The sequence below is a fragment of the Bacillus rossius genome, chromosome 1 (assembly GCF_032445375.1).
Source record: "Bacillus rossius redtenbacheri isolate Brsri chromosome 1, Brsri_v3, whole genome shotgun sequence".
In the NCBI taxonomy this organism is placed as follows: Eukaryota; Metazoa; Arthropoda; class Insecta; order Phasmatodea; family Bacillidae; genus Bacillus; species Bacillus rossius.
In genome coordinates this window covers 47,423,401-47,442,631 of record NC_086330.1, presented here as the reverse complement: position 1 = coordinate 47,442,631, position 19,231 = coordinate 47,423,401, and the positions used below count along the sequence as shown (strand labels likewise).

The 19,231-nt window shown below is 39.8% G+C and overlaps 1 protein-coding gene across 1 annotated transcript in view; it reads left to right on the top strand.

The window, feature by feature from the left end:
• The window catches only part of LOC134527624 (laminin subunit alpha-1), a 597,962-nt gene that overhangs the window by 186,475 nt on the left and 392,256 nt on the right, over positions 1-19,231 (top strand). Inside the window, exons 3-5 of the mRNA XM_063360509.1 lie at positions 5,444-5,674; positions 8,529-8,723; positions 16,512-16,706. Coding sequence (XP_063216579.1) covers positions 5,444-5,674; positions 8,529-8,723; positions 16,512-16,706 — 621 coding nt within the window. The remainder of the gene's footprint in view (positions 1-5,443; positions 5,675-8,528; positions 8,724-16,511; positions 16,707-19,231) is intronic.

Sequence of the window (19,231 nt, the reverse complement as noted above, 5' to 3'; positions counted from 1 at the left end):
TTAGTAAACATTAGCGTACATAGCTACCGAACGTATTTTGCGAAATGAAACTTTATGATAGTGAAACTACCCCGGAATATATTTGGTGAACTAAAATAGTCATAGTAAATGTAATCTCAAGTTTTAAAATACATAGGAAAAATGTCATTACAATTATTATGATACATATTCACATTGTAGTATGTAAAGAGGCTCGGTAAAGTGTGCGTGGTTTGAATCTCGTCACTGGAAATTTTTAACTATTTTAATAACATTATAATAAAATAATATTGTTGAATCGACTCACTAGGTAAAGATATGTCTGTAGTAATTATTTACAGACAGATTTCAGTCGTTTCAGCAAAAACTTATAAACAAACATATACTTAGTGTTATAATTGTATTAAAAATATTTCAGGTTATTATTTTAGTTTTGCCATATAAGTATAACTTTTAGCGTGTGGGGAAACTTTAAAGTATTAACAGTTTAGAGAATTTTAACAGAATTGACAGTATTTTAATCAAATTTCTTGTCGAAACGAGAATAACATGAGAATACATGAATTTGCTTATTACCTAAGTTAGATGATTACACATCACTGGTGAGTACTGAAATACATGCTCATAATTTTTTTAATCATTTGGTTGCTTGTCCTTTGGGGCGTGAAAATACCCATGTTTCAATGATAGGGACCGAAAAAAAAAAATAGCGGATGAATTTTATGATAAGCTAGATTTTATTTTTAACTACTTATACCCTAGTACATTTTAGCTGCTTCTGGTTTTGGCGCAAAGCTAATCTGGAGGACTCTGGGCCTAAGAGAAATTTTCAGCCAAAAAAGTGTCGAATCCGAAGTTACATAGTCGAGACGTCTCGCAAGTCAGCAGCCAATGAACAGGTGACATTTCCCCCCGAATATTTTGAATATTGTGGAGTCTATTCTGGAGGTCGTTGAACCTGCGAATTTTTCCGGTTCCAAATAAAGGCAACCTTCTGCTGAAATACACCATGAAATGGTAGGATTCAACCGTAGAAGCAACTAGGGAATACAATTGTTTGAAATGTAACATGTGGCGAAACCAATTCAAGGTTTTATACCGAATTTTTAGTTGTAGACCTTCATTTGTTACACTAATACCCGTTAGTGGTAACGGGTAGGCTATGTAAATCAATATTTTTGTAAATTATTTCGGTGAAGGGCATACAAGAAGGATGTTTCGGGCTTTGAGAAGGGCGATTGGGAAGTTCGGTAAAAGCGTGGTTGGTTTGTACACCGTTAGAAATTGCAGGAATTTACAATCCTCCCGACGAAGAATGAACTACATTAGTTGTGGATGAGCGGGTCTTCGAAAAAAAAAAAAAAAACTTTGTATTTCGACAGTCAAGTTCTGTGATTCATTCTAAACATGTTAAACGTGCAATTGGAAATCAGATAACTTGGACAAGAAAAGGATAAGAAACAACAGACAAACTAGATGGTAAAATAAATACGTTAGAGGGGAGAATAAACGAGGTTTAGAAATATGCACGGTATACAGCCAGGGATCCGGTTATTCAAAAGCAACCAAGTTGTAGGCAATTTCAATATAGCTCCAGTCACGATCGTATGAAGCTGATTTGGAATTCCGCAACTAGTCTTAAAATAATCTTATCAGACTATGTGTATGTACGATGATGTAAATGGTTACTTTATGGATTGTAGTTGAAGATAAATGTATTTATTTATGCATATTCTTCATTTAAGTGCGATGCGTTTGATTTGAATTTTCTATTTATACTGCGATGTGAATTTAATGAGTTAGTGTTCAAAGTATTTAAGTTACCAAACAGAACTCGCTTGTTGACTTTTGATATCCGTCAAGTTTTGAAGATCCCTGACCGAATTGTAACCATTTTGCTTGGTGAAATCAGAGTGAAACCTTTTTTTTTTTTTAACAGTGTGGCGGGTCTTAAGTTTACTCGAAGGCAACAGGAGACCCTCGGATACCGCTTCCCGTCCAAGTTTACGTTCGGCACACAAGACGCCTTCTGTTTTGCCTTTTCCGCCAGGCAACTTCTACAGCACCCGTGACGTAAACACACAGTTGGGAAAATGTCTGGGGGGAGGGGGGAACATCACAGAACAAGCCTCGCGAAAAATGGGTCTTCGGTCCTCTAACCCCGGCTTCGCGAAGACTGAAGGCTTTCAGCCTGTGGCAACACTCCCGCCTTCTGCCAAACGACAAAGAATGAGTCGCCCGGTCACAGAATACTATAAGGGATCCAGAAGCGAAACCATCCTGTTCGTCACGGGCAGCTTGTGGGCACAGATCCGTTGTGTCTCAAGCCGTACAGAACTCAACGGTTTGTTTTTATCCCCAGCATTTATCGGTTTATGCCGAAATTGCAATTACCCGTCGCCTGCGTCCGTCCATCCACTGATCATGTGTGCTGCAGCCAATCAGAGGACCCGAGAAATTTCATCTGTCCTTCCACCAAACGTGGGAACTTGGAAAACTCATACTTTTTACGCATGTATGGATTATATCTATGGTTTGGTTGCGCCAGTCAATTGCCGTCGTAATACTTGTATGTACAGGAACACAATATTAATAGCAAAATAGAAAAATTAATAAATATTATGGATGGCCCAGTATAATCCTCAAATACTATCAAATCCTTAATATTCGAAGGATTAGATATTTGAGAAAAAAGATTCGAAGAAAAATATTAGAGGAAATAATGTAAATTTAAAAATTCAACACTGATAACCTCTGAATTTTTCTAGGTCATTTCTTTCTTCGTATCTATCATGTTAATTTGTAGTTATATAAATAAATCTAATTTTTTTTATATATTCTGGAAACTTAGTTTGTGAAACAAACATTTAAAGTTTTGAATGTTACCACACCATAGCTAATATTTTTAATTTATTGTACATTATTTTATTTTTGGTCCTTGAGATCTAATATTCGGATTCGAGGAGTATATTCGAGATATTCTTTGGGATTCGAATTAGAGATTTGGATTTGAGAACATATGGATTCGACCCATAACTAATAAAAATCTCTTGAAAAAAAAAAAAACAAAAAAAAACATGAATTGTTTGGCAGCATGTTTTGGGAAAATATTTTGACGGACGGATGGAGTCATGTTGTAAATCGCTTGGCTAGCCGCGTGGTGTTTGACGGACAAAAGCGACGGACGGACGAACTTTGGTCGAAGGCAACGGGCTGTTGTAATTCCGGTTTAAGTTGCAACATAACTGTCGAAATCGTGTGTCATAGACGTATTTGGTGTGCGATTTTCATGTTTTAAATTATCGTATCACTGCCCATGTCATAGTTATATTTCCGATACTGCGAGTGTTTGATATTTCATAATCAGCATTTTTTTTAGTATGAAGTGCGTAAAATAACTACCTAACATTCAGTAATAATTTAAACAAAAACGCGTGTTTGTTGGTGAATAATTTGTAAACAAGACAACTCGTCCAACCATTCGAGTCTTCGCTACGTCTGGGCGTCTTGCCTTGCGTGGCTGGTTTTCGCAATTTGGTCAGCTCGGATAGCTGAAATTCCATATGTCTTGCTGTATACTGACTGTTGCAAAAATAAAAAGTTCGAGAATTTATTTGAAAGCTCTCGCCGGTAAATTTAGTAAAGAAAACCTATACAATTCACGAATAACGCGATACTTCTTGAGTCACAAACCCCCACTCCCATCCCTTTTCATTTTTACCATTTTTCTTTGATTAGTTGTCGTTCGCTCTTGTGAACACGCACACAATGCAATTACTGTCACTCCCGACGTCATTACGTCACGGATCAAACTGGTCGGTTGACTTTCGTGTTCTCTCTGCGTTTTATATTCTTCCGAATCGTGTTCAACTTTAGAGTAATCTACTCTCAAAGAACCGATTCTTTACGTAGCAAACGAATCAAATGCTTTCATGCGCTCAAAGATTTGTTCATTTTGTACGAATCGTTCACAAACGACAGATCACTAAGTTTGATGCTGCTGATTTCGACAGTTCCTGTGTCAAACCGTAAGCATCACGCAACTAGCATCAAAAATCGTTCTCTATTATTATTTGACGGATTAATTTCACGCCAGACTAGACTCAGCTCTCAAATATAGAACATATATATATAAAATTGACTCGAGTTTAGAGTTCTTAGAGAAATTTAGAGTGCTCGTTGGACGATAAAAATGTCACATAACACCTTAGCGGGAAACACTTGATTGGGATTATTATTATAAGTGATGGGTCAGACCTAATTTTCTCGAATCTAAATCTAGAATTCAAATCCCGGAATATACGTCGAATATACCCCTCGAATTCTAGTTAAGGTGTCAAGGGACAAAAATAAAATAATTTACAATAAATGAAAAATATTAACTAAGGTGTTAAAACATTTTACTCTTCAAACGTTTGTTTCCAGAGTCAAAACATATTATAACTTTATTTATGAAAATCCGCGCATGTTAAAATATTTTGGGGAATGGTAACAGGATAGGTTTGAAGAAAAAATTGACGTAGTACATTTCAGAGGTTATCAGAACATCAATACCACTATGGCGGACGTTTATTTTTATGTGTATCAGTGGTTATAGCCTGCTTTTATTAACGACTGCAGGTAAAAATTGTCTTGGCTTTTGGTTGTAGGCCGTGTCGGCTGATGACGGCAGCTGCAATGACTGCCGTAACGTTGCAAGACAAATTACCTGATGCGGCCTACACACCAGAAGACAAGAAAATGTAGACAATGTCCGTGAAAGCCTGCGATCTTTATTGACTGCAGTTAAGCTGTTCGGAAAAAAATCTATTTTATCAAATTAGTATTGGTTAGTATGTTTATACTTATTAAAAGTTTTAAAAAAAATTCATAATGCAAATGTAATGATATGAACTGCCATTTTCCTCCAATTTGACCTCCAATACAGACACAGCTGATACGTTTGTAAACAAATGGCTGCCATATAGGTACGTGTAGTCAGTGGCGTGGCAGGCGGGTGGCAGGGATGGCCCCCTCCAGGGGGAGGGGGGGGGGGAGGCGCTGCCGCGACGGTTTCGCGGTTAGGAAGCTTACAACTCACGTAGTTTCGGTTCCCTGCAAGAATTTCCGAAGATTTCAGAAGTTTTGCGTTTTGGTATTAACGCCACCTCAGCCGCTAAATCAGAAGTTTCCAATGAAAACAAGCATGTTGTGACTGACCTAGCCTAACCTAACCCTTCGATTTTTTTTTAATTTCCATTTTCGAGAGAAATCCGAAGTTGCACGAACGTGGTAGGGAACCGAAACTACGTGAGTTGTAGGCTTCCCTTCGCGGTTACTGAACGCTCCCCCCCCCCCCCCCCTCTGTTTTAATCCAAGAGGGGGCGCCATTCACCTTAGCTACGCCACTGCGTGTAGTACACTGAAATCCCCCTATCATTCGGCTAGAATCGAACCTTACGCTCCGCGCGGATGTTTCCCGCAGGTGTACCAAGTGTCGCACGTGACGGTGAAGGCGGCCGTCTCGCCCAGGCCAGCCAACTGCATCGTGGAGCGGTCGCTAGACGGCAGCACCTACCTGCCGTGGCAGTACCACGCGCGCACGGACGAGGAGTGCGTGACGCGGTACGGCGTGCCGCCCACCAGGGACGAGCCCGACTCCGAGGTCACGTGCACGTCGCGCTACTCCGCACCGCATCCGCCGGAGGGCGGCGAGGTAAGGCAAGGCGACTGCCGCCCGTGGAGCAAGGGAAGCCTGAGATGTACATCAAGTTCTGCCCCTGCCCCGATTACACCCCAACAATTCACCTTCGGCCAACCTCGGGTTTATTCAGGGGCGAAGCCGGGGGGGGGGGGGGGGGTGTTTGGGTTCAACCCCCCTCCCCCTTAGCACCAAATCTTTAATTAATTTCTTATTTATCACTCAAAAAAATTTCATATTAAAATAAATAAAATTTTTACCGATACAATATTTAAATTTAAGTACCGAAAACTGCTAAAATAGCACTATTTTACACCTTAAAATCCAAATTTTCCCGGGGGAGGATCCCCGGACCCCCCGCTTTAATACGTTGGGGGGGGGGGGGGGTGCTTCCTAACACCCCCCATACACAAATCCTGGCTACGCCACTGGGTTTATTTATATATATTTATATTTCTCTGTTTATTTTAATGTAGCTATACTAACCTAACTAACCGTCCATAGTGTCTTAAAAGTGTTTTAATGTAGCTAACCTAACCGACCACTTTTAATATTTTAATTCATTTTTCCTGCGCAAAAATAAAACAAATCCCGAAAGTTGGCCGAAGGTGAATTGTTCTGGTGTAATCGGGAAGGGACATAACTTGATGTACATCTCAGGCTTCTCGTGGAGCAACTCCCCTCTCAGACGAGGCGGCCAGATGAGTCCACCAGTGGAACGGAAGGCTGTGAAGCATTGTGGCAATGAAGCAAATGATTGGGAGCCACCCGAAGTCAGTGTTGCCGGCCATATCACAAACAATCGGGGTACACTCACCTGTACATTTGGGTACTTTGGGGGTTCAAGAAGTTCTCAGTACATACACAAAAAAAAAGTATGAAAACAGAATATTGCTCACTTCTTTTAATACAAATCTCATATACACGGCTCTGTTAAATTTCACAATAGCGAAACAACATAATATTGTATAGTTTATTTTCAATATTGTCTCTACTGCCAAGGCCCGTGAGTGGGGTTTTAAAATGTGTGTTTTTTTTTTTTTTTTTTTTTTTTTTTACGTAAACGTTGAATACTACAATTCCAGCCACAGGGGAAAAAATGGTATGTTCAGGTTAAAGATTGGTGTAAAATTATTGTAAATATTACCTATAGTATAAATATGGCGACGTAAATTTCTATTATGATTTAATAGTGTAGCCGAGACTGGTTTTCCACGAGATATATACCTGATTATTGACGCCGCCCTACTGTTTTCTTGATACTAGATGCAAATTTATCCTGTGGTTCTCCATAGATACTTAGGAATATGTCGTAGCCGAGGCTGTTTCCATAAAGAGGGATGTTAAATGCAAGTGTGTTACGGCCGGGGCGATGACTGTTTTCCACCCTTAGTGGTTTTCCATTCCAAGCGAACTTCTGTTAATTTATTCTTTTTCCTAAATTCGGGTGCATTTGCTTAACTGAGCGGATCTTCTAGGGTGCCGGGTTCAGACATAGTAATATAGGTGCGTGTACCCGAATTCGTGTACGTCTGGCAACACCTATCTGGTGGGTGGCCAATAGGCACCTGTGTCGCTCACCTTCTTACCTCCACCAGTAGACTCGACACAAGACACTACTGGTATTCATCTAGCTGAGTCCATCGAGGGTGTTCCATCTGTCGGTTTCACTGTGGAGCAGTTTATAGCAGTCCCGCGATATATGAGGTGCTAAACAAAAACAAACAAATTTGCTACAAACAGACAAGATATAAGAAAGCGAGTTAATATTGCTTTGTCATCCAGTTCTGAGCTACTTTCAAAGTTTCAGCTCTCTAGCTGATCGGGTTAGTTTAAAATCGATTGCAAAATTTGTACCGAACGAGCACACAAGAAAGCGGGTTATTTTATTTAAAACGTTTTAAAAAAAAACCTTCAAATAAAATCTGTCAGGAGATTAGAAATGTTGTTTCTCTGGTGGTGCGGCCATTTCAAATAAACTGTGATCTGGATGCTACATATTGGTGCGATGAAGAAGCGATATATGGTATTTTCACAAGGAACATGATTTAGCATCACTATAGTGGTAGGAGGGGGATAATACCACTTTCAGAATCGTTAATTTTGTTGGTAGAAATGAAAAGATTTAAACATATATATATTTTTTTTAATTTCAAGATCTATATAGGTAATCCCCAATTGACCCGTTCAAGAGCCATACAAGCTTTTATTTTCCATTTCAAGACCCATAAAAACTCTAATTAGTCCAGTCAACAGCCATTCAAGCTCTCATTGAACCATTAAAGTTTTATTAAAGCTATCATTGGCCGATTAAAGTGTTATTAAAGCTATCATTTGACCATTTTATACCCATACAATCTCTCATTGGCCTTTTGAATAGCATTAAAATCTCTCGTTGGTCCAGTCAAGTGACATTCAAGCTCTCATTGGCCCATTAAAGTTTTATTAAAGCTAGTATTAGCCCATGAAAGTGTAAACGATTTATTAAAACTATCACTGACCTATTTAATAGTCATACATGTTCTTATTGGCCTTTTGAAGAGCCTTAAAAACTCTCATTGCTCCAGTCAAGATCCATTGAAGTTCTCATTGTCCCATTAAAGTGTCATTTAAGCTATCATTGCTTCAGTCAAGTGCCATTCAAGTTCTCATTGTCCCATTAAAGTGTCATTAAAGCTATCATTGCCCCAGTCAAGTACCATTCAAGTTCTCATTGTCCCATTAAAGTGTCATTAAAGCTATCATTGGTCCAGTCAAGGGCCATTCAAGTTCTCATTGTCCCATTAAAGCTATCATTGGTCCAGTCAAGGGCCATCCATGGAAGTGTGAGAGTGCCACTGGCCCACGGAGGAGCCGCCTGGTGTTCCAGATGCACGTCTCGCTGCCCGGGGCCGACTCGTCCAGCGAGCAGCGGCGGGCGCGCTACGTGCGGCTGCGCCTGCAGGGGCTGCACGAGGTCTCCACGCCGCGGGCCAGCTTCTACTCCGTCGGCGAGGTGGTCGTGATCGGCCGGTGCGCGTGCTCGGGCCACGCGGACGAGTGCGTCGGCGACGGCGAGCACGGGGTGTGTTGTCCCAGTACCGTTCCCTGCTCGCTGCGCATATTAACGAGCACGATGAAACAATTGACTGTCTCCGCCCATAGTATGCTTGCTGAAACTTGGCATACATTTGATATGCGAGAAGAAATCTACCACTTTCAAAGTCCATGTTCATATCAACATACGGATAGCTTTCGCTGTTTAAAAAATATTTTTACAATACGTTTTTTGACAGTTATCGAATACGGAGCGACTTACTCCTGCATTGAGCTGTCTTCCGGTCTGAAGACCGACGATGATGTATCTTGGTCTTACCGTAGCGAAGCTGGACTTTACTATCCAATTGATACGCTGATACTATGAGGCAAGCCAGGATGAGTTTCCAGGCTCCAGGATCGGAATGGTGCATCGAACCTCTTGCCATTTTCTATGTTCTTCAACATCTTGACTAGTTCAACGGTGCTTACTTGGATGTGGGGCAGCATCCACTCAATAGACTTTAGTGTTAGCGAGATTATTTGAATATTCGAATATCTTGCCCTGATGGTTTACACTATTAATGCTTAAATAAAAAATCAATAAAAATAAAAATATTAAATTTATGCCTCAATTTTCGTACGAAATACAAGGTAATATGTCGAAAAACTTATATCATACAGGCAAAGAAACCATACCCATGTACATTACAATGTCTTTCTTGTAGTACTTATTAAATACTGTTTCTTGGCAACTGGTTTCCAAAGGAATCTTCTTTTTTTCTTTTTTCCTGTGCAGCCCTTTTAAAAAATTTTGGGAATGGCTGAAGATTTAGGTCCTGACTGGAAATATAAACCTCTTTATTGAGTTGTTTGTTATCAATTTGTTACATGTATACATTCGTTAGAAAATTTTTTAAAATATTTTTTTTCAGCAATTGGTTAAAATTCAATTGACAGGAATAAATTTTACTTGGAAATATTTTATTCTCCACTGTTTATAGTCACTGATTATTAAACATTTGTTGTTCTGCTATCTTTACCTAGTTAAAAAATAATAAAAAAAGCTTATGAAGTCAAGGTCATGTGTGCAAGATTAAAATGGTACTCAGTACGACGCACGGCAGAATTATCAAATGAGTAGCACCTAATGATTTAATGCAGATAATTTCAAATAAATTTTTGCATCAGTACTTAAATATGAAACATTTACTGCTTTCAAACTCGGACTTACAAAGTGGTTTGGAATTTTATAACTCCAACGAAATCTAATTGCATCAGCCATGATGCGTTTTTAACATTAATTGGCAACTGAAGCCGGAATTACAATAGCCCGTTAAGTTTGTCCGTCACTCATTTGTCCGTTCGTCCGTAAGACGCCGAGCGATTTGCAACACTCCGTTCGTCCGTCATAATATGTCCCCTTATTCATGCCGCTAACTGTTGAGAAAACCTAGATTTTGGAGAAACCTTTTTTTGTATAATTATATTAATTCGATTACCATGTAACTTATGAACTTGTAATTCATTAAACTCAATATTTTTTCAGAGTAACCATGCGTAATAACTTACACTTTTTCTGAATCAACCAATTTTTGTTTCAAAACTCAACCTTTCAATGTGTTCAAACATAACTTTAAAAAAATAATTATTATGTAAGCATGTACATAATGGAACAAACTTCAAAAATTTCTAATATGTATAATGAAATATGACACGCAGAATCCTAGCAGACATCTGTACATCCGTCAAAAGTATGATGCTAACAAGCTTTTGATGGACGGACGAATGGAATTTTCCGTGCCGTATAATTGGCTGCGGGTCACGTGGTTGACGGATGGTTGGTAGTTGAACAACACTTAACTTGTGTTGCGTTATTGCGCCTAGCGTAGCTTATAAACCGGTACTCTTACGATGTGCTTGCTTGCTGAACATGTTGCGGTCAGTGGCGTAGCGTGCCATCTCGGCGCCTGGGGCGGGAGACCCATTTTGCCGCCCCCATTCTATAGGTGCTTACTTAAAATTAAATTTCACATGCAATGAGGTACCTTTTATTGAAGTTAAAATAGGATGAGCGGTTTTACAAGCGAATTCTACGGGCCTTATGACCAGCGAAGTCAGAAATAACATAGGCAAAATCAATATTAGCAGCCAATTCTTGTTCAATCGACAATATAGCCAAGTTTGATAGTCTAGCGGAGCTCATAGTAGATCTGAGGTAATTTTTTATTAGCTTCAACTTCGAAAAACTTCTCTCACAACTTGCAACACTAATCGCCAAAGTCAAATATATACGAATCAAGATGACTATATTTGGAACCGAAATTCCGAGATTCAGTTTTTGAATGAACTGGAGGAGCTCCAGTGGTCCATTACCACTTATATGTTCCTCTGATTCAGAACAGGCAACAACAACAAACTGCTAAAGACGCTTCCGCTCCATCTGAAACTCGTCCTTGTCGATGTCTTCTAATACCTGGGAAAGATCACACTCGAACTTGCTGTCCAAAAGTTTCGCTGGCAGCAAAAATCCGAACTTGTCCGATATTTCTTGAATTTGCTGGAATCGAGTCGTCATTTCTTGAATGATCTTGTCGAATGATGCGGTAATCTCTCGACGGATTTCCTGTTCGTGAGACAAAGCTGCATCTTCAGAAGATTCATCGCCATGCATGCGTTTTTTCCTGCGAATTCTTCTCGTTTTCAGTTCGATTCCGAGTTTTTCGCAGAGTCTTAGCAAAGTCAATTGCTTCTTGCACGAAACGGTCTCTACTTTCCACTAAGAGGGTTTTCAAAGCGCAGAGTTTCTGAGCACACTTATCCACACTTAGTCCTCGTTGCTGCAGGTAAATCTGTGCGTCATCTACTTCAGGTAGCACTGCAGCCCAAAACCCAAGAAAAGTTAGGAAGTTAAATGACTGCATGGCTGTCAGGAGAAGACTGGCTCCCGATCTTGTTTCGGAAGTTTGAGATGAATCTGTTAATTGTTCCAGTACCTCAAGAACTACCTCAAACTTATTTTTAAGCATCTTGACAGCTACATGTCTAGCGCTACAGCGCGTTTCAGTGACTCGTTTTAATGCTTGACCTGTGACGGCAACCAAAGCGTTCCATCGGACAGTTGATGCGGAAAAGAAGGCAAACAGCTTCTCCAGAGTTCCAAAAAATGTCACGGAATCCACTGATTCAGAAGCAGCGTGTACCCCAGCCAAGTTTAGTGAGTGGTTTGTGCATGCAACGAATATAGCTTTCGGATTCGGTGCTTTAATCCGGGCTTGAACTCCATTGTGGATCCCTGACATTGTGGCAGCATTGTCATAAGCCTGTCCTCTCAGATTCTGTATATCCAGTCCGTCTAATGTTATCTTCGCGATTATATCGTTGCTGAGATCTTCTGCATTTTTTCCTTTTGGTTCGAAGAAGTCAATGAAAGATTCTACCACGGCGACTTTTTCTCCTTCGATATGTACGTATCGCAGAACTTGGCTCATTTGGTCATTGTGGGAGATGACTGGTGTGCTGTCGAAGATTACGCAATAATATTTAGCTTCTTGAATACGACGGATGATGGTGGATCGAACTTGCTGTCCCAGTAAGTTTATAAATTCATTCTGGGTTTCTGGAGATAGATACGAAACTGAGACTCTTGCTCCCAGCTTTATCTTTGTCAGGTGTTCCATTAGAAGAGGGTCGTATTTAGCTAGGAGGTGCACTAACTCCAGAAAGTTCCCGCGATTGCCACTATCATCTCCTCGAATGTCTTCTCGATGTCCTCTGAAGGCCAGATTCTGTTTGGCTAAGAACTGGATAATATTCAGCAACCTGTACAGTACATCCCTCCACTTCTTCTCCTCACTTTCGAAAACTTCTTGTTGTTTCTGATCGATGGTTGCTTTACAGTTCAGGCGAACTTCCAACTCCTTCCATTTCAAGAAGCTCTGTTCATGGCCCAGGCTATTTTCATGGTCTCCTATTCTTGGATTTAGCTTCCACCATTTGTTGAATCCTTCTTCAGATGCGAAGTTAGAGCCGGAATTGCCAAACAGCTTGCAAGAAAAACAATACAAGGATTGCTTCAAAGGCGAGTACACCATCCATGTTCGGAGAACCTTTTCGCCGTTAGATAATGGTTTGTAGAACCACTCTTTGGTTAGTTTTCGGGTACCGCCTTTCGTTGAAGTCCCTGAGCGAACAACATCGGCAAATTTGGAATCGATGTGCTGTACTGAGTCAGATCCGCGACATACTAGAAGCGTTCTTACTTCGTCGGTCATAGGAGAAGGCCAGCAACCTACATCGTCGAGATTCACATCTTTGATTTCGGCAGGAGCAGAAGGCACGATTTCAATTATGTCTTCTTTGGCAACATTCACTTTTTCTGCAGGCTTATGACTAGATACTTGAGGTACTTTTAATGAGTCGACTTCGTCTTGACCCTGCTCTGTGGTGGGACCAGAACTACTTCCAACTGCGACGGCAGGTACGTCTTCTTCTTGTACCTGTAAATTAAGTTATGTATTCCCATGAATATTGGCCGGAGGACACGTTCGAATTTCAAATAAGTATTTTATCTATCACAAAACAAAAGTGGTTTTGGTGACGGCGCGGTTTGCCGGGCTTATAGGAAAATTTACAAACAAAATTGATTTTGTATGGCAGCTACCTTTTTTAGAGTTTCCCGGTAAAAACTGACTGAGTAAGCCATGTTATAGATGTTATTAAAAGATAAAATGACGAGAAATTTGAGAAAAATCGTTGGCGCCATTTTTGAGCTAAATGAAAAATTATGTTTTATTTGTATGACAGGTACCATAAATAATCAAGATATCCAAAAACAAAAAAAAAATATTCCTAGACTACTATTAGATTTACAAAACATCCCCTATTGAAGTTTTAAATTCAAGTAGCAGGACAAAATTCAGTCGTAAACTTAAAAAGATGTACCTTAACTCAATGTAATTTATGTTAATATACTCCATACTTTTTAAACAATAATCAATGTTCAAACAGCTATTAGAGCAATTTTAAGTGTATTATAAAATAAGATTTAATGTACGAGTGTGACTCCGTACTCGCAGACAAACCTAGGTGAATAGGTTTTGCGAGACTAATGTAAGAAATATTGTAACTTTTGTAAACAATAAATAAATAATAATAATAATATAGGAGTTTTACTGTGTCCCGGTTTGCGGAAGTTGTTTGGTTTGCCCTGGGTTAAGGTCAAACTTTACAGTACAATGCGTAGTACTAAATTCAATGAGTGCGAAAGAGAGCCATCGACACGGGCCGACGCGTGAAACAAAAGATTTTGTATGAGTAATTAACATAATAAGGAGTGCCGCTCAACTCGGCTCGCGCGCCCCGGGCGGCGCGGCGTGATGCGATGTTGCCGTTCGTATGTAAACAAACAAACGTTATAAAGAGCTCTGTCAGTGATTTCGCAGTTTTTCTTTTAAATAAATATTAAAAAATAGTTGGTGCGCAAAATTTTAGATAAAAATGGAACATTATAGTGTGTCTGACACATGTAATGAATGAATCATAGATCAGATCTCAACCCGCTTCACCGGCGACCCGCCCCCGCGGGTTGCCGCCCGGGGCGGGCCGCCCCCTCCGCCCCACCCATGCTACGCCACTGGTTGCGGTCCTGGGTTCTTGCGTAGTTCACAGTCCAGGCCTAACTCATACTTGTCAACCAGAAATGAGGCGTGGTCAAGCGGATAGTAATTCCGGATTACGGCGTTTAGTTCCTGGCAACCAAACATTCTCGTGCGAGATGCGTACCTGTACCTACATCACCCATTAGTCCAACGGCGAAATCTGAGACCTCCGAATGATAACGATAAAATTCGGTGATTAAAATATTTGGCTTTCATTGGTTTATAGGGTGGACTCCATTTTCATATACAAACAACCAGTTCATTCATCCTTATCTGAAAATTGCAATCCCTTATTGAAAAAAATATTCCGCTGAGTGTGAATAGTGTTCACACGCTGGTACAAGTTGGCAGAATATCGAGAAAAGTTGTTCCCCAACTCAACGTCTTATAAAAATTCTAATGTTTGAAATTGGTTTCTGCTACCTTACGTCAATTATTGTTTTTTTATATGTACATTTTACATTTGAACCAGTTTTAGCGTGATAGAAACATTTTTATATTGCCAACAGTGTTTAAGTTTCGCCTTTCTCGACGTATGCATGAAGACCACCAAGTTCGTGACAATATATATAGACGGCGTGTGGCGGATGGATGCTGAAAGTAGATCTTAAGCGTGAACCAGTAAAATTTCCCGTAGAACTGCTCCCGAAAGTGTTCATTTTCTGTTCATTTTTCTCGGTGTATTTAGATAAAACAGTAGTTTTAATCATAAACTGATTTGTTGAGCATTCAGACCGTGGATAGGTATTGTCGGGAGCTGGCTTGACGTGAAGTAGCTGAAGCGACTTGCTACATCGCCGCCGCCGTATTGCAACAACAACAAAATAATTGCGAACATGTTGCTTCATCATGCCTGACGGTGTAGGCCTGGTTTATAAACGACCCATGTATTCAAAACGCAAAAAATCCCTTAACCACATTATAGAGTGCCGTTTGTTTAAATAACGCAACCTAAGTATTGTTCAACTTGCTTGCGTTTTGGCTTTCGTTTCTGACGACCGTATTTTAAGAAAAGTGTTCGGAAAACGTTTTTAAAGACGCAAATTTTATTCTTTTCATTGTATACCTCGTGTTTTGCACTGTTTGTCATGAAAATTAAAAAAAAAAAAATAAAGAAAAATGAAGATAAAAAATTTCACAGAAAACAAGATTGAATCAGTTTGTGCCTGATGACGTGAACAAAACGTGTTCGTCTGTGTTGTTATATTATTTTTCATGACTTAAGATCCTTCAACGGAATTCTTGTGATTTCAGATACTTATTTAGAGGTAGAATGATTTTTGGCCGTGCTGTCGTATTTGTGTTTGTCCATAGTGCTTGTTTAGTTTCATCGTTGGTTCCGTTTGTCCGACATCAGCTGATTCAGTCTTGTTTTCTGTGAATTTTTTTCTCTCGGAATTTTCGCATGAGCAACAGTGTCAAACTGCAATTGGCGCATGTCCCACAAAAAACAGTTTGTTTGGAGGGGCCGTGCTCCGGCTGTTCGGCTGAGCGGAGCGGTGTGTGGCGTGTGGCCCGCAGCAGGGTGTCCACAAGGAAAAAATATTTCGTACCAACTTAGGCGAGAATAAAGTACTAGATTTAAAAAAAAGTACTAAATTATAATTTGTTATGGTTCTAACTATTTAGCAAGTTATTATGACATTGCAATGCTTGAACTTAAACATCACACCACACACACATACATTCCATAGTTTTTTAAAAATAATTACGCTTAATAATAAAACATATTGAAGTTACTGTAATATCATTATATTAAAGAAAAAAGTACTAGATCTGAGCGTAATTGTACTAGACCTATAAAAAAATTACAAAAGTACTAGATCTAGTACGAAAGTACTAACTGTGGACAGGGGCGTAGCCAGGGGGGGGGGGGGGGGGTTAGGCGTTCAAACCCCCCCCCCCCTAGCACCAAATCTTTAATTAATTTCTTATTCATCACTCAAACAAATTTCATATTAAAATTAATAAAAATTTTACCATTACAATATTTAAATTTAAGTACCGAAAACTGCTAAAATAGAACTATTTTACACCTTAAAATCCAAATTTTCCCGTGGGAGGACCCCCGGACCCCCCTGCTTTAATACGGGGGGGGGGGGGGAGGCATGCTTCTTAACACCCCCCATACACAAATCCTGGCTACGCCACTGACTGTGGACACTTGTGGCCCGCAGCAGCCGAGGTGCCGCTGCCAGCACCACACGTGCGGCGAGCTTTGCGACCGGTGCTGCCCTCTGCACAACGCGCGGCCGTGGCGCGCGGGGACCCCGCGGGACCCCCACCCCTGCGAGGCGTGCGAGTGCCACGGCCACGCCGCCAGCTGCCGCTACGACCCGCGCCTGGAAGCCGGCGTCTGCGAGGACTGCTCCGTGAGTTGCGCGCGAACCAGCCGCGACCGTGGTCCCCCACAAGGGCGGGGCTGGGTGGACCCCTGGGCCCAGCCCCGTTTATTGTTATCTCAGTGTGTGAATAGAAATATACATACTCGCTGTGGTTATTTTAAAGTAAAATAATATTAAAAATAAAGCTTAGTTTCAACTTATAAAATAGTAACCATAATTTTACCCTGTACTTTCAGCATGGGCGTCGCAACCGGGGGGGGGGACGGGGGGGGGGGGACACGTCCCCCCAATAATAAAAGTCTTCAATTTCGTCCCCTCCAATAATATATTTAGTTTCGTAGTTTCGTAGTTTCTCCTGATGTTTAAATTAATAATTTTGTGTGGATATAGCATCAGCAGATATGTTAACTGTGTTTTTACAAATTTGTTCTCTCAAATATTTTTTATAAAAAATAAATTATATATTGCAACCAACTATAATTAGAAAATTTAGGAAAGAAAAGTGCCTTTTTGCACCTTCAAACCCCAAATTTTCCCGGGGGAGGACCCCCGGGCCCCCTGCTTTTTTTCCAGGGGATGGATATTCCTCAACAACTAAATCAATTGAAGTCCCCTCCAAAAAATATATCCTTGCGACGCCCATGCTTTCAGGTTAAATAACATTCTAAAAAGAGAGTAGGTAAGAAATGACCATGCAATTATAATGTAGCACGTGACTGTAAAATTAGGAGGACCTTTCTCCGATCATGGGTCCAGGGCCCGTAATCGAATGTGGAGGCTATGGCCGTGACCGGCGCGCTCTGCTTTCTTTCGGATGTCCGAGGAACCTCGCATGGTCTGTCTAGAGGCGACCCAACCACCTGCAAGTCTTCAACTTTTCGAAACAATAAGTTGGAAACCTTAATTATTTTTTTTTGTTCTTTCGTTTAAGATAAGTTGCAACCAAAACTCTATGTTAAAATGCTTCATATTAAAAACTGCATAGCCACAAAGATTGAGTGCTGAAAAACATAACCTTTGAATCTATTGCAAAAAAAAAAAAAAAATACAAGCAAATGCAAAGCACACACATCATTTGGTTTTGCAGCCATGCTTATTTCATTGCTACAAAAATATTAATTTAACGTTGGCAAAAATTATTCCAAAGTATAATATCTTGTCAGTGTGTTCAACACAACACTCCGGTAACACACCATTCCATAAATTTTGAACTAAGAATGTTCGTAATTATATTTTTTGTATTTATGTTATCACGTTTAAGAAATTACAAATTTTTTTCTCATATTTGATGATGGCATTTCTCAATTGCACAGTTTTTTATTTAATGTCAATATTCAGCCAATACAGTTGCGGCCCCAAGCCTGCGATTCTCTGACTCTCCCCCCACTTCCACCATTTACAGTCTCTCCCTCTACCCCCCCCCCCCAACCCTTCAAACAGTTCCCGAACATAGCCAAAGTTCACCGCTCGCTCGCCCAGCTTCGTGTTCGGAACAAACAAACCTAGGCATATAGGCACATCTAGGTCCGCCCCTTCTAACCTGAACCCCTCCTACAGAGTTCCACTTATTTTTAGTTATGTTAGAAAAAACAATTAACATTTTGCCATATTTTGTTCATGTTTCACTTAGAGTATATTAAATTTCGCAGATCTAACCTAACCAAACATTCATTTAAGTTAAAAGTGGATGATGTGCGAGGGAGATGTTATTGCAAGATAATGAAATGGACAGCATCTGTTGCAGCCAGTAACTCAGATTTATCTACGCTCCTTAATTTTTCTACTATGTTTATTTATTTTAGTGTGTTACAGTGGGCACAAAGCACACATACATTTGGCGAATCATAACTTTTATATGTATATAATTTTTTCAATCTAGTTTTCTTGTAATATTTATTAAATTACCTGTAACTGTAAGTACAAAGATCCCAAATCTCACGCAGGAAACAGTGGTGTGTATCACTGAGCATGCAGATAAAAAATAGGGTAGTTTAAACAGAAAATTGGTTACATGACACAGTGGCGTAGCGTGCCATCTCGGCGCCTGGGGCGGGAAACCCATTTTGCCGCCCCCATTCTATAGGTGCTTAATTAAAATTAAATTTCACATGCAATGAGGTACCTTTTATTGAAGTTAAAATAGGATGAGCGGTTTTACAAGCGGATTCTACAGGCCTTATGAGCAGCGAAGTCAGAAATAACTTTGTCAAAATCAATATTAGCAGCCAATTCTTGTTCAATCGACAATATAGTCAAGTTTGATAGTCTATCGGAGTTATGTTCTTATATATTTTTAACGTCTTTTTGGTAATTATATTTAATTTTCGGAGCTCCGAAGTATATGATCAAATTATAATTTTTCGGGGGAATTGTTAAAGTATTTTTTTAGTATTATTATAAAGCTATTTTTTATAAGTAGTAATAGGGTATGTATTTTATGATGGATGCACCGATTTGTGATGAAACGATTTTATGAGATATATATATATATATATATATATATATATATATATATATATATATTAAATGTTGTCATATAAATTTTGTGTCTT